The sequence below is a fragment of the Myxocyprinus asiaticus genome, chromosome 3 (assembly GCF_019703515.2).
Source record: "Myxocyprinus asiaticus isolate MX2 ecotype Aquarium Trade chromosome 3, UBuf_Myxa_2, whole genome shotgun sequence".
NCBI classification, from domain to species: Eukaryota; Metazoa; Chordata; class Actinopteri; order Cypriniformes; family Catostomidae; genus Myxocyprinus; species Myxocyprinus asiaticus.
In genome coordinates, this window is record NC_059346.1 from 28,022,142 (window position 1) to 28,035,893 (window position 13,752).

Here is a 13,752-nt window from a genome sequence, read left to right on the forward strand (position 1 = left end):
ATAAATAAATAAATAAATAATAATAATAATCTCAATTGTAGGAGTAATTGTTTGCACAGTTAAAATAATTTGAAAAATAATTATTATATTTTCTGCCTAAAGGCCTGCAAGGAAAATTATGTATCATAGACGTCATTCTCCTTGCTTTTAAAAAACACTCTTGCTGTCTTTCTGCAGTAATTTATGCAAATTGAATGTGTCACCCCCATAGCAACAGTCCAATTCAGCGGAGAGTTTTGTAAACAAACCAGCAGCACAAATTAGGACTTTTATCCACCTTTATTCTGGGGGTCTTACTGGGGATACGAATGTGGGTGGGACTTCCGCCGGAAGTCGTTCTAAAGCATTCACTAGATCTGGCTGCAGTCATTTTAGACCCTGTTTACAGCTGGTAATAAGACATGTTTTGGACGATCCAATCGCAAATGGTCAGTGTTAAATATAGTTGTAAATGGGGTGTAAAATGTTTTATGATTGGATCACAAAAAACACATACAGAGGTAGTCAAAAACCAAATTTAATTTGAGGTTTAAAACGCCGTCTTGATGTGTCACGGATGGTAGCGAAGCACCACCTCTTACCAGTCAATCACTTGCTGAACAAATGTTTAAACTCACATGTGGATTTAAAAGGAAATAATCGTCCAATTGGAAAATTTGAAAAAGCGATTACATACCCAAGTATGAGAACATCACAGCTCTTCCTCAGTGTGTCTGCCTAATTTGAACATGCAGGGTGACAAGATGACAAGTACACACATCTGAAGCTGAACTAAGATTAAATCTCAACTGCATCTGGGAGAAAAAGCATGCCGGTTTTGTTCGCGCTTTCTTTGTCTTTATAACTTTTTTGCAGTTCATTATCGTTCAGTAACACACTAATATTGTGAATGATGTCTGTCATCATGAAATCATACACGATCTCCTCAAAATCCCTACACTGTAACGAAAGAATGAATGGATGTACACCGCAACAACAACTGTGTTTACTCGATAACGGAAGTAACGCCCACATTTCGCGCTAAGCATCATGGGACGTAGGAAAAAGGTGGATAGAATGATTCATTTGACTGAACTGAACTATTTTATGTCACTTGGAGACTATTCCATGTACATTTCCATGTTATTTCTATGAAATTATTAAATATATACACCTGCTTTAGTTGGCATTAAAGTAGTGTTCTATTATTCAGTTCAAAATAAGATGAAATACATACACTCACTGAGCACATTGTTAGAAACACTATGGTCCAAATAAAGTGCCTGACGTGGTCTTCTGCGGTTGAAGCCCAATCACCTCACTACAATTGTACAGAGTGGTTATCTGTTTAAGTGTAGATTTAAAATTGCTTCAGAAACCAAATGTACAGTTCATCTAATTGCCTGAAGCAATTTTACAATATTCAGATGCAAACAGATCTTTTCAACACCAAGCAAAATAATTGCAAAAAGCATGCTGCACTACTGCCTCAACTTGCTCCCAGTACAACTACTGACAATATCAAGCCTTCCCATGGTTTTCCCCTTTTCCTAGTTGTGGCTCCCACTGAGTGGTAGGCATTAAGTCAGCTTTTTCCCTGTTTGTATGAACACCCTTTAGCTGTCCATCAGCTCCCAAACACCCACTGGACAAAAGTAGCAGCTGTTTCTTAACGGCTACTTAACCAACAACTAATTTCTCCACATGATGTGTTTTTTTGTGTGTGTGTAGTGGGTGGGGTTTAGAGGAATGGAGATGAAAGGGTATTTTTTTTTAAGGGTGATGCCTATTTGTTGCAATTGCTTTTAACCATTTGATCATGCCTTCATTTAGAAGTCTTTAAGAGTCTCACAAAATGTGTAATGGGAAAATTGCACATTCAGAATAAGCCATTTTAGAATATGTCTATTCCACAATAAAACTCATTGGGAAAGTACAAGACAAGTGTATAAGAAATATCCTTGGGTAGTGGATGAAAAGGACAGTTGAGCAGAACCAAACATAATGTATGTAGGCCAATTATTTAATTTCTTCAAAAACTATACTCTACTGAGCTCCTGAAAAGTGAAGTCAGAGTTGCCTAGTGTGAGAAATAGGCCTCAGATGGAACAAAGTGACCTTGATGCTTGCTTAGTGACACATACCGCAGTTGTGTCACACCTAGTCTCATTCATTTCCTCTCAAGGTTAATCTAAGAAAAGTTTGAATAGAAACAGGAAGGTCCGTCCATCAGTCCACTCCAATTTATGTTCTCAGGAAAGGCCACAACTAACATCATACATAAATACTGCCGCCAATGTCTAGACATTTTTCTGCTTCTGCTTGAAGACATAAAACAGACAAGTATCTCTTATGAGGTCACCCAAAGACTTGTGGTTGATATGTGCTTCATTTTGCGAGGCAACCAACTTGCTTCAATGGCGTCCTCTCCTCCACTGTAGTAGTGAGGGTTGTGCAAATTCTACGCTCCAAGATACATAATCTCCTCTTCAAAGATGCAAGAGAGATTGTACTGACAGGTGAAAACATAAAGGCTTTTACAGCCATTATTTTCTTATCGCCAAAAGCAGTGATTGGTTTCGACCCATACTGGTCTTGAGACCATTGACACTCAGCAAGTCTCCATTCAAGACAAATCCTGCCTCATGTCCACCCTCTGGACTGGTTTGGATCAAACGACCCGAAAGATGCATACTTTCATGTACAGACTGCTCCTTGACATAGGCCGTACTTGAGATTCGCCTTCGATGGGGCTACATTCCAGTTCAAATTTCTACCCTTCACGTTGTCCTTGGCTCCTTGCACATTAAAGAAATGTGTTAATATGGCACTCGCTCCACTGAAGCTGAGAGGCGTCTGCATACTGAATTACCTCAACGATTGGCTACTGCTAGCTCAATCAGAGGCACAGGCGTACAAGCACAGGGATCTGTTCCTCACGCATCTGGAGCAGTTGGGCCTCAGGGTCAGTTGGACAAAGAGCATATTGGTGCCCAGTCAGCAAGTTTCCTCCCTAGGAATGGAACTCGACTTGGTAGCTATGTCAGCGCATCTGACTGATGAATGCGTTCAGTCCATTTTCTTACATATGACGAGTTTCCAGTTGGGACAACCCTGCCATTGCCTCAGTTCCAGCGAGCACTGTGTTTGACGGCCGCTGTCACCCTCTGTGCTTGTTCCGGATGAGACCTCTCCAGTGCTGGCTCAGCCCGAGGGTTCCTCAAAATGCAACCAAAAACGCCCCCAAAATTCAAAATGTGAGGGCAAAAAATGCCCATGTAATGAAATATTCTGTCTGATATAGTACTTAATATTCTATTATAGTCCTAGTTATACATATTATGGCATAAAATATGAATTAATGTTGATTAAATTCTTAGGATAAGAGGTAATAAATTCTAAATCTTGAGAATTTGTATTAATGAATTGATTAAATTTAATATTTGAAAAAGTTTTTTGTGTTTATGTTGGTCTAAGCTGGTATTTTCAGAAGGGTAGATGGTTTAGGCATCCTACATTTAGCAAATCTTTATACAAACTGCAAATAGAGGATGTATGAGAGATACATCTGCATACTTGTTAACATACAAGTTATAACGTATAAGTGTGGTAATTCTCCCTCTTGATTCTCTGTTATTCTTCTGGATATGCTCAAAGTTGGACCTCCTGTTTTAAAAACTGTTTACATTCTTTTATTATTAATTACATTGATCGACCGAAACATTGCCTGCAAGCTGCGTACACCATGCACCATCAACAGTTACATCAACTTTGCCTCTAATCTGCAGCAGGGTCCTCGTCTTCACCCATGCATATATTACACTTCATATCTACTGCACACCTGGAGATCTTGTCTTTCACAGAGGACAGTTTTGTTGTTGAAGGCTTTGGCAGTGTGGGAGTGGAGGAGGGTGGTAGTGCTCTCCCTATGGCTGTCAGCACCCCCAGTTTGAGTGGGTGAAGGAACTCATAGTGAATGAATAACAGGCTCTCAAAGCTCACATCAGTGATGAAAAGTGAATGTCTGAATGAACCTCATTGAGACACACCTGTGGAGAACACCACCTTCGCCTGGTTGAACTTCTGACCTATTTATGAGGTTAAGGGGCCATTCACTGCAATGCAGAAGACTTAATCAGATGTGAAGTTAGTCGCCTCAGATTATTAAAACACTGGCCTTTTTTTACTTTTATCTCTGAAGCGCTACACAGTAAGCTAACACATGCACACCCCAGCTAGGACACAGCTGATAAACATTATGTAGTTATGCGTATGCAGCAAATGTCATATACAACAATTATCTCTCCACATGGAAGTTTTCAAACTGCATCTAAACAACATCACATGAGCAACATGTTTTACTAGCAAGGCTATGATTTAGCCACAGGCACAAGGCTGCAGGTAATAAAAGCTGTTATGATATTCAGTACAACAGCATGATTGCAAGTGCTTTTATAAAAAAGAAGTTCATTTAGAATAACTTACATTTTAGACCTAATATGGCCAGTTATTTTGTCTAATTTTGCTCTGCTAAAGAAAATAGTTCCAAATGAAGCTAAACAGAATCAACCGTTTCCGGAGTGATACGAACAATGAGTTTGTTTAGATGCACACCAATATGTTGATAACTACCCAATAAAGTTAAAGGACCAGAACCTTATTATGCTTTCATACTGAAGGCGTCTCTTCTGAGGCAAGACTCCGGAAATGGACCTTGAAATATTATGGACCATAAAATATTATGATCAGTGCGGCACTTTTGAAAGGAAATGATGCATTCTAAACAGACATCATTTGAGGGATGTCTTTTTGCACAGCAATGGCAGTCGAAAAAGCAGGGATGTTCGGTACACATTGGACACAGAGCTAATCAGAGGCAAACAAACAGAGACGGCTCTGTGATGATGCATGAGTCTGTCAGAGCGCGTAAAGTGCTGAATACAGACAAGCCAGTGTAGAGTCAGACAGCACCTGAACTTCTCTATCCATCACACACAAGTGGGCTATGGAACTGCAAAAATAATCATTGTTTCAAACAGATTCCAGAAAACTCCCCCCATCTACCATTGGTTGTACAAACAGATAGTATCTCCCCAAACTCCATTGGTTGAGGCAATGTTGCTGTGTGGGGCTGGACAGGTTGTTCAAATGAACAGAGGAGTTTTTTGATAGTGCAACAAAGCCAAAGTGTTACACAAGGTTAAATCAACCTAGAAACTGCTTATTTACCGTTGACTGCATATTAAGCTGGGAAAGAATTTTAACCTCAAAAAAAGTCCATCAGCTTTAAATGGAAATTGAAGGAATCTCCAAATATCCAGACAAGAATGAGCACACACAAACACATACACGCACGCATACACACAACGGGTGTTGTTTGAGTTCCTGTTGAGTCTACTCAATCTAGACCAAACATACTGCTGTAACCCTGCCACAAATTGCAACAATTGCAACATTCTTAAGTGAATCATCAAATCCTGTAAACACTATCATGAATATCCCTGAGGTATCCTTGGTATCCACTAACAGTGTTTCAAACCATGCCTGGTATTCTTTGCTGGTATTTTCAACCCTTTCAGTTTTTGACGCACCAAGGGGTGAATGGTCTGTTTGATTATTTTGGCCTAGGGTTGGCATATTTTCCACATCAGCTGCTCTATGAACAATATCATAAAAGAGGTGTTATTGATACAAGATGAGTTTGTGTTGAAAAACAGATGTATGTAAAAGAAAGATTTAATTTTGGCACTTGTGGTTTAGTTTTTTTTCCATCTAATGTGTGTTTGGGCGGGGGGATACTTTACAGGAACACAGTTTTTAAAGGAGATGCTGAACATGTACTTACTGTATACATATGCACAAATAAGGCTGTAGTTTGCAAACAGCAAGGCTAAACAGCATCATGGGCACTAATACACTGATTCCCACTAGATTCTTTCACTCATTTACTTCCTCCATCTCTTAATCACAGAGAGATGGGAAGTACACTGACATTCATAATTACACACATACTATATATGTATCCATAAAAAGCTATCAGTTCTTGTTCCACATTAAAAACCAAGAGTAAAATCCTTTCAAAAAGTGTGTCTTAGAATTCATTTTAGAAAATAATTTTTGATTCATACAGTTTTGAGATTGTTTTGCTTTCAGCAGATGCAGTTTCCACTGCTTTGGAGACTCTTTCTGACAAGCCTAGGAGTTGCCATAATATTAGTTTATTAGTTTGTTCATTCTCTATTGCTTTTTATTTCTATTTTTAGGCAAGACTTTTATTATTCTGTCCCCAGGCAGACAGACAAATATACACACGCTGATTTCCCACTGTGCAATTTTGACATACTTCTCTTGCTAATGAACAGAGCGGATCCCTCACTCGACTGCTTCCATGGCAATGCTTGTCAAATGTTCCAGACATTAGTTAACAGATGGTCAACTCACAGACCTTATCTTTACATTTTCTTCCTTTAGCATTCAGGATGGCCATCTGTTTAGTCTGACAAATAGTCAAACAAAAACTTTGGAGTTAGATGTTGGTGTAAGAATCAAATGGGGTGAATTAAGGTGATCTGGGTCACTTAAACTGTGATTGCTCCATCACATGCAAGTCTGTGTTAGCAGCAGTGTTGTGTAAGTTACTTGAAAATAGTAATACACTACAAATGATTAATTATTTCCCTAAAATTGTAATCAGATTGCATTACTAACTAATTAATTGGAAAAGTAATCACATTACTAATAACTTTACTTTTAAGTTACTTTCTAAACCACTTTTCCGCTCAACAAATTCAAAATAATGTCTTTATATCTTGTTTATTGTTACACACAAGTCATACACTCAGCACCTCACTTTTATCATTTACAATGACTCGTTACAGGGCCATAATTCATGTATTCTACATAAATAATATATTAGAAATAAGCATAACGCTATAATGTACTTAATTAACGCTATAAAGTAATTAAATTAATTGAAAGTCAGTAACTGTAATGTGCTTTTTGTACTAAAAAGTAATAAGATTACAGTAAATAATTACTTTGTACTGTAATTGGATTACACCCAACACTGGTTAGCAGTCTGTTGGTTTGAAGTGTTGTAGTAACATCACATTTAATTTTAGAAGTAGGAAAAAAAAAACAATTACACTAATTCACCATATGTAAATATATTTTGTATGTTTTATGCTCAGTGAATATTGCTAACTTTAATATTATTGTATATTGAGGGAAGTGCTTTATTTAGATTTTTGTGACTTACGGTGAACCAGAATAAGAGAGAAACAGCAAAAGTATTAAGAGAAGAAATCATCAATGGCCTGAATTTTATTTAAATTACCCATCATAAAGGACAATCAAAATAAAGGTAATGTACAAAACAGTATTAAAAAGTATGGGTTTGAACATTTAGATAAAAGAGTCAAATAAAACATCTATAACTGTTTTTTAACCATTTTTGGTCTCATAATTGTTTATCGAGTTCCACCGAGCAGCGTCATGGTGCCACAAATGCACAAGTCATTCTATCTATGTACATGACTCGCCATTTCAGTGTCTCATTGCACTTGCAGATTTCCATCATGGTATATGACTCTATTATCAGTCATTACAACCATTTGCTGCATATGCTGTGACTAATCTCCATCTTTATATGGCACAGAGAGCATCATCACTGTCATTCCAGCTGCTCTAGTGTTCAGTTCACACATAAGCTAAAACTGTCACTTTGCTCAGATACATGAATGAAAAGCTCCAGAATGAAAATGCATTTAAAAGAATGAAAAATACATGAATGAAAAGCTTTTACGTATAAATGATTTTCTTCTCTTTCTTGCTCAGATTTCATGAGTGGATGCTATATGTCATTGAGAGGGCATGTAGCTATGTGCCATGTGTGTGTGATGTCTCACTGAGTGCCGTCGGACATACTGTCTATGCAGTCTGCAGGGGAGGTGAGAGGGATTTCTCAGTGTGAGTGTGTGTATTTGTGTGGAATGGACTCTCCTCTGACAAAAATGTGCTAGAGTACATTTCCACCATTCCTGTATTTCATAACAGACCCAGACCTGTTTCCTGAAATTTATGATTTAACTTCTGTGTAAGGGACAAAGGCTGTGAATTAAAAAACAACTTTTTATTTTCTCTGTCCCTGAAAAGTTTTAGATGTATTGGGGGTGTATGCCTTAATTGCCCTGGCAAATCTTGTGTGTGTGTGCGTCGCATATGATGTCACATGGGGCTGTGCACAGCTGTCTATAAAAGTGGCATTCACTAAAGGAATCAAGTGGAGGAGAGCTTTACAGTTTTATGTATTCACCAACTTATACTTCAAGAGAAAGGGTTGAGTGTGGATTGCAGGACAACACATAAACCAACCAATCCCTTTTGAACTGACAGATGCAAAGGAGCTCTAAAATAGAAAGCATAAAATAGAAATTTCTAAAACATTACATTGGTGCTTTTAAAAGACACTTTATAACTCAACTGAATGGAACACACCGAATTCCCTTCAGTCTTGGATAAAACTATGTCACCTTTGAGGACCATACTGAGGCAAGGACATTTTTTCACACTGGTGCTGCTGTCATGGGTCACTGTGGAGGTGAGTGCTGAGTGTTTTATTTGATGGTTTGAATATGGTTTATGTCATTCCTGTTCACTATATAAACTATATGATAATATTATTCAAAGCAGTGTCACTGTTCTTTCAGAAACTGCATTTATATAATCAATAAAACGATATAAACTATACTGTAGACTTTCATTGATCGATAATTTTTGAGAATGACATCTAATCCTTTATTAATTAACCATAGTTTTGCACTTTGTTGTGATATGGAGTGGGATAAAAGTTACTTAATCATTAGGTCATTTTTAAAGATAAGCTTCTGTTACAGATCACAGCCGTTTCGTTTAGAAATAAAAGGCAATAGATTTGCTTTTCGGCCCGATTTGTGTCAGGCTTTGGCTCACAGAGCAAGTAGCCTACTAACTTTATATGTGGTCTAATATTGAGACAGCATGAATTTATAATGACTTTTAAGTGGCGAATGGGGTTACTGCAATTACCTATTACACCATCCACGCTATTGCAAAAATATGGCATTTTAAACTCTTTCCTAAATTCTTAAGTGAGAGCAACATATTTTCCCTTGATTTCTAGGCAGTGCATTCTAACAATAGTCCTTTCCACATTCACTCATTCTGTCTTTTTTCAGGCACAGGGTGGTTGTCCACTGAAGTGCTCTTGTCCATCCTCATCCCCCTCCTGTCCTCTTGGTGTCAGTTCGGTTCTGGACTCATGTGGCTGCTGTCGGGTTTGTGCCAGACAGTTTAACCAAGACTGTAGCCCTACTGAGCCCTGCGACCACATAAAAGGACTGCGGTGCCACCTAGGGGCTGAAGGAATCCCTGAGAGAGGCTTGTGTAGAGGTATGGAAATCTTCAATTTTACATTTAAATTTACAGTATGTTTAACATTTACATGTAGATTAAGAGTTGAGGGACAAAAAGCATACACTATGCATCTCAGCCACAGTGTCCACTATTTAAATTCTAAAAAAATATAGTCTATAGTTGAGCCTAACATCTTACTCTTGTCTTACAACATTAAAATATCAAAAAGACTCATTTGAATAAATATATTGAATTATTCTGTGAATGTTTGGTAGGGATTCCGGCGGAGAATCGTGTGTGCATAAGGGGTTCCCCCAAGAGCTCTTACTCAATTTGAACACTGGTTTGGGGCATGACTTTGCATGGGTGTCACATTGTTTTAAGAAGTGGTGAGGACTTTTTTGGGGTTGGGGGGTGAAACAAAGACTGGATCTGAACGTCAGTGTCTGTATATTATGAGCGAGGACACGTATATTTGCAATTTGCTTTGCGATTTAACTGGAATGGAACACGAGATGTGGCGTGAGTAGAGCGCGCATCTGGATGCACAGGAGAACATCGCCGCCCGCTGTCACTTAACACCACTGATAACAGCCGCAACAAGCACTCATTATAACATTAAAAAAAAAAAAAACTCCTGTGCTAGATCAGCACTTATTACAACACACACGAACGAAATGGAAACTCGTACTCAAGAACCAAAGATGTTTGTTCTGCATTAGACTCTGTGTGACTGTGTGTAATTTATTTTATCATAACAGTCCAAGTAGCTCAAGTAATGTTTACCACACATAAACCCAAAACTGCCAAAACTGTGGGAACCCATGGTTTGAAAATGCTAATTCTCTTATGGGTATTTGGACTACATCCTAAACAGCTCCATTGGCTTTATTTTCGAGTAGCACCATACTTGATTTTTGATGTGAATGAAAATGAGGCTGTGTGAGGGATAGGTTAGTCTCTTCAGTGGTATGGTAGATCACATCTAGATTTCACAACTCGTGTTTTCTGGAGTTTTTTGGATAGATGTATTTCAGTGTTTCGTCAGCAGAACTATCCCTCAGGGCTGATTAACTATCCCTACTGTCTGCCTAGCGGAAGCTCACGGTCGTCCGTGTGAGCTGGATGGAAGGGTGTATCAGCACGGTGAGGACTTTCAACCAACCTGCGAGCATCAGTGCACTTGTGTTGATGGAGTGGTGGGCTGCATTCTGCTCTGTCTACACACAGTCTCTCTGCCAGATGGACCCTGTTCCCGCCACCGACTCACAAAGCTTTCTGGCCACTGCTGCCAGGAGTGGGTGTGTGATGATGACAATCGCATCGCTGAAGAGGATCCGATGCCTGACTCGCATCCACAAGAACACACTGACCTTAAAGGCAACGAGTTGCTTGTAGCTCCGTCTACGTCTTGGGATAGCAGTGCAGCAGCCCCATATCAAGGTAGCAGAATAACCTGGGCAAGAATTGCAATTAAAGTGTATGTTTTGATGCTGTCTGCCTTTATAAGTGAACTCAAAAGACGAAATAAAATTAAAAAAAGGACAAATGTCCTAAAAAGTTAGTAGCTAGCAGTGCATCATTAATGAGAAGCAGGCTGTATGCCCGCTTTTCCTGAAGACTTTAAAGGGATAGTTCACCCTAAAATGAAAATTCTCTCATCATTTACTCACCCTCATGCAATTCCAGCTGTGTATGACTTTCTTACTTCTGCTGAACACAAACGAAGATTTTTAAAAGAATATTTAATCTCTGTAGGTCCTTACAATGCAAGTGAATGGTGGCCAGAACTTTGAAGCTCCAAAAAGCAACTAAAGTCAACATAAACATAATCCATCAGACTCCAGTGGTTTAATCAATGTCTTCTGAAGCAATCCAGTTGGTTTTGGGTGAGAACAGACCAAAATATAACTTTTACATATTACAAATTTCACTGTACATCTTGACAGTAGTCTCCTTGGCGATCATGATTTCAAGCTCGATTACACTTCCAATAGAGCCATCAAGCATTCTGTGCATGCGTCAGGCACAAGGAAGTGTGATTGAACTTGAAATCATGATTGTGCCTAGAGACTGCAATAGCAAGATGTACAGTTAATAAGGAGTTAAAATTTGGTCTGCTCTCAGCCAGAGCCAACTGGTTAGCTTCAGAAGACATTGATTAAACTACTTGAGTCTTATGGATTACTTTTATGCTGACTTTTTCTAATTTTTTCAGCTTCAAAGGCCTGATCACCATTCACTTGCATTGTATGGTTTTTGCAAAGCCGAGATATTCTTCTAAAATTCATTGTTTGTGTTCTGCAGAAGAAAGTCGTACACATCTGGGATGGCATGAGGTTGAGTAAATGATGAGAGAATTTTTCTTTTTGGTTGAACTATCCCTTTAATACAACTAATAAACTTACAGTATGTCGCACTGCATGACTATATTTTGTTTTCACTGCTGTCAGTTTGTGGTTTTCCACAGTGTAAATATTGTTTTCAAGGGATCATACTGTTTATCAGGGTGGTAGAAAACTGCTTACTTTTTAAATCCTGCATGCCCATAGGTCAAGAATAACTAGCTCAACAAACATATTCTTACTGTATCTTCAGAGTGGATTTCATCCTCAAATTCCCACGCCATCCTTCCATCTACCTGCTTCCTTCAAGTCACTGATTGGTCCCCATGCTCAGCCACCTGTGGAATGGGCGTATCCAGCCGTGTAACCAATAGTAATGTTGAGTGTCTGCTCATCAGGGAAACTAGGCTCTGTCAGATCCGAGAGTGTGGCGTCAACCTTGCACAATCACTAAAGGTAAGCAGCTGCATTTGGATCTGTATCTGGGGTAGTTTGAATAAAACTTCCTTGGAATGCTGTTAAGGCAGTTAGCCCCAGTCACCATTCACTTTTATCGCATCATTTTTCCATACAATGAAAGTGAATGGTAATTGAGGTATACATTCTGCCTATACCTAAGTCATACAGGTTTGGAACAACATGAGGGTGAATAAATGATTACAGGATTTTCATTTTATGGTGAATTATACCTTTAATGTCCATTCTCTTCCTCTTACTCAGAATGGAAAGAAGTGTCAAAGGATCACACGACCGCAGAAATCTATGCACATCACATCTGCAGGATGCTTCACTGCTCGCCGTTACCGGCCTCGTTCATGTGGCTCCTGCTCAGACGGCCGTCTCTGCATTCCCTCTGTGACGCATACAGTTCGTCTACACTTTTACTGTCCCGGGCCAGAACAAGAGGACATTACTCGCAATGTCATGTGGATACAGCGATGCCACTGCAGTCAAAGAAATAACAGAGAAGGCCTGTCATCACAAGCAGAGTTGATCAATCTGCCAAATGATATACACACATTCACACACTGATATTATTTCAAGAACTTACACATATTCTGACTTTTCTATGGATCTGCTGTACACAGTCTTTCAATGGAAACTTTTTACTTCTGCACCCATCAATATAGGCTTTGTATAACAATAACATATACATAATTTTATCTTGTATGTGGAAGTGACAGAGGATGTATGGACAAAGGTCATTATTGTTTGGTTTGATATAAGAATTTTTTGAACCATTTCACACCATGATTCAGTATTGGATACACTGACATCACAATTGTATTCATAAAGCCTGATTCACTGTTTATACTGTAAATATGTATCAATCCAACTGTACATATCTGATTTGAGTGAGTTTTCCTTATTTAATATTTATACAGACTTCGTTTATTATGAAGTGTCATATTCAAAACTCAAATTTGTGTTGAGGTGAATAGCAAATAATTTTTTATGTTCATTTGGTAAATAAAATGTATACCCATAATAGTTTTGGCTTTGTGTTTTTTGTGTATGAAATAATATTAATTATGGACATCAGTGATAAATCCAAATTTAAAATCCAATATTTTCAAAAATAAATCATACTGGCAACTAAGAATTTTTGCCGGCAAAGATAAAAAATTTCAAGGTGCAAAAATCTTCTATGATTCAAAGAAATGAAAAATGACTAAATTTGCTGTCTACTGTTTGTCTATTTGTAAAATATGTGCATAACATTCCTGACTTAAACAATACAAGAAGCACACATTGGGAAAATGCTGTTTTACTGACAGTACTCTAAATCATAAGAAGGATTTCTCTTAGCTGTATGGTAATGTGTTTACTGATATGTTCCCCTTAAAGAATTACTGTAGAATACAAACATTATATGCATTGGCTTGGCCAATATGTCTGATGCTGAATATGTAATAGTCTAAGAGTTTTACTTTGTCTTTCAGATGAGACTTTAAACCAAGGTCCTGACTCTCTGTGGTCATTAAAAATCCCAGGGCACTTCTCGTAAAGAGTAGGGGTGTAACCCAGGTGTCCT

The 13,752-nt window shown here is 38.3% G+C and overlaps 1 protein-coding gene across 1 annotated transcript; it reads left to right on the forward strand.

The window, feature by feature from the left end:
- Positions 1-8,268: 8,268 nt before the first annotated feature.
- Positions 8,269-13,196, forward strand: ccn1l1 (cellular communication network factor 1, like 1). Its single transcript, XM_051657524.1, has 5 exons — positions 8,269-8,578; positions 9,195-9,408; positions 10,468-10,815; positions 11,971-12,173; positions 12,438-13,196. Exons 1-5 carry the CDS (start codon positions 8,465-8,467, stop codon positions 12,747-12,749), a joined length of 1,191 nt encoding a protein of 396 aa, XP_051513484.1. The 5' UTR covers positions 8,269-8,464; the 3' UTR covers positions 12,750-13,196.
- The last annotated feature ends 556 nt before the right edge of the window (positions 13,197-13,752 follow it).

Bases quoted from the DNA above. Each gene is read 5' to 3' on its own strand.
- ccn1l1 (XM_051657524.1), top strand. From the start codon at position 8,465: ATGGAACACACCGAATTCCCTTCAGTCTTGGATAAAACTATGTCACCT. The intron at 9,409-10,467 runs GTATGGAAATCT...CTGTCTGCCTAG, and splicing joins TGAGAGAGGCTTGTGTAGAG to CGGAAGCTCACGGTCGTCCG. The intron at 10,816-11,970 runs GTAGCAGAATAA...CTGTATCTTCAG, and splicing joins TGCAGCAGCCCCATATCAAG to AGTGGATTTCATCCTCAAAT.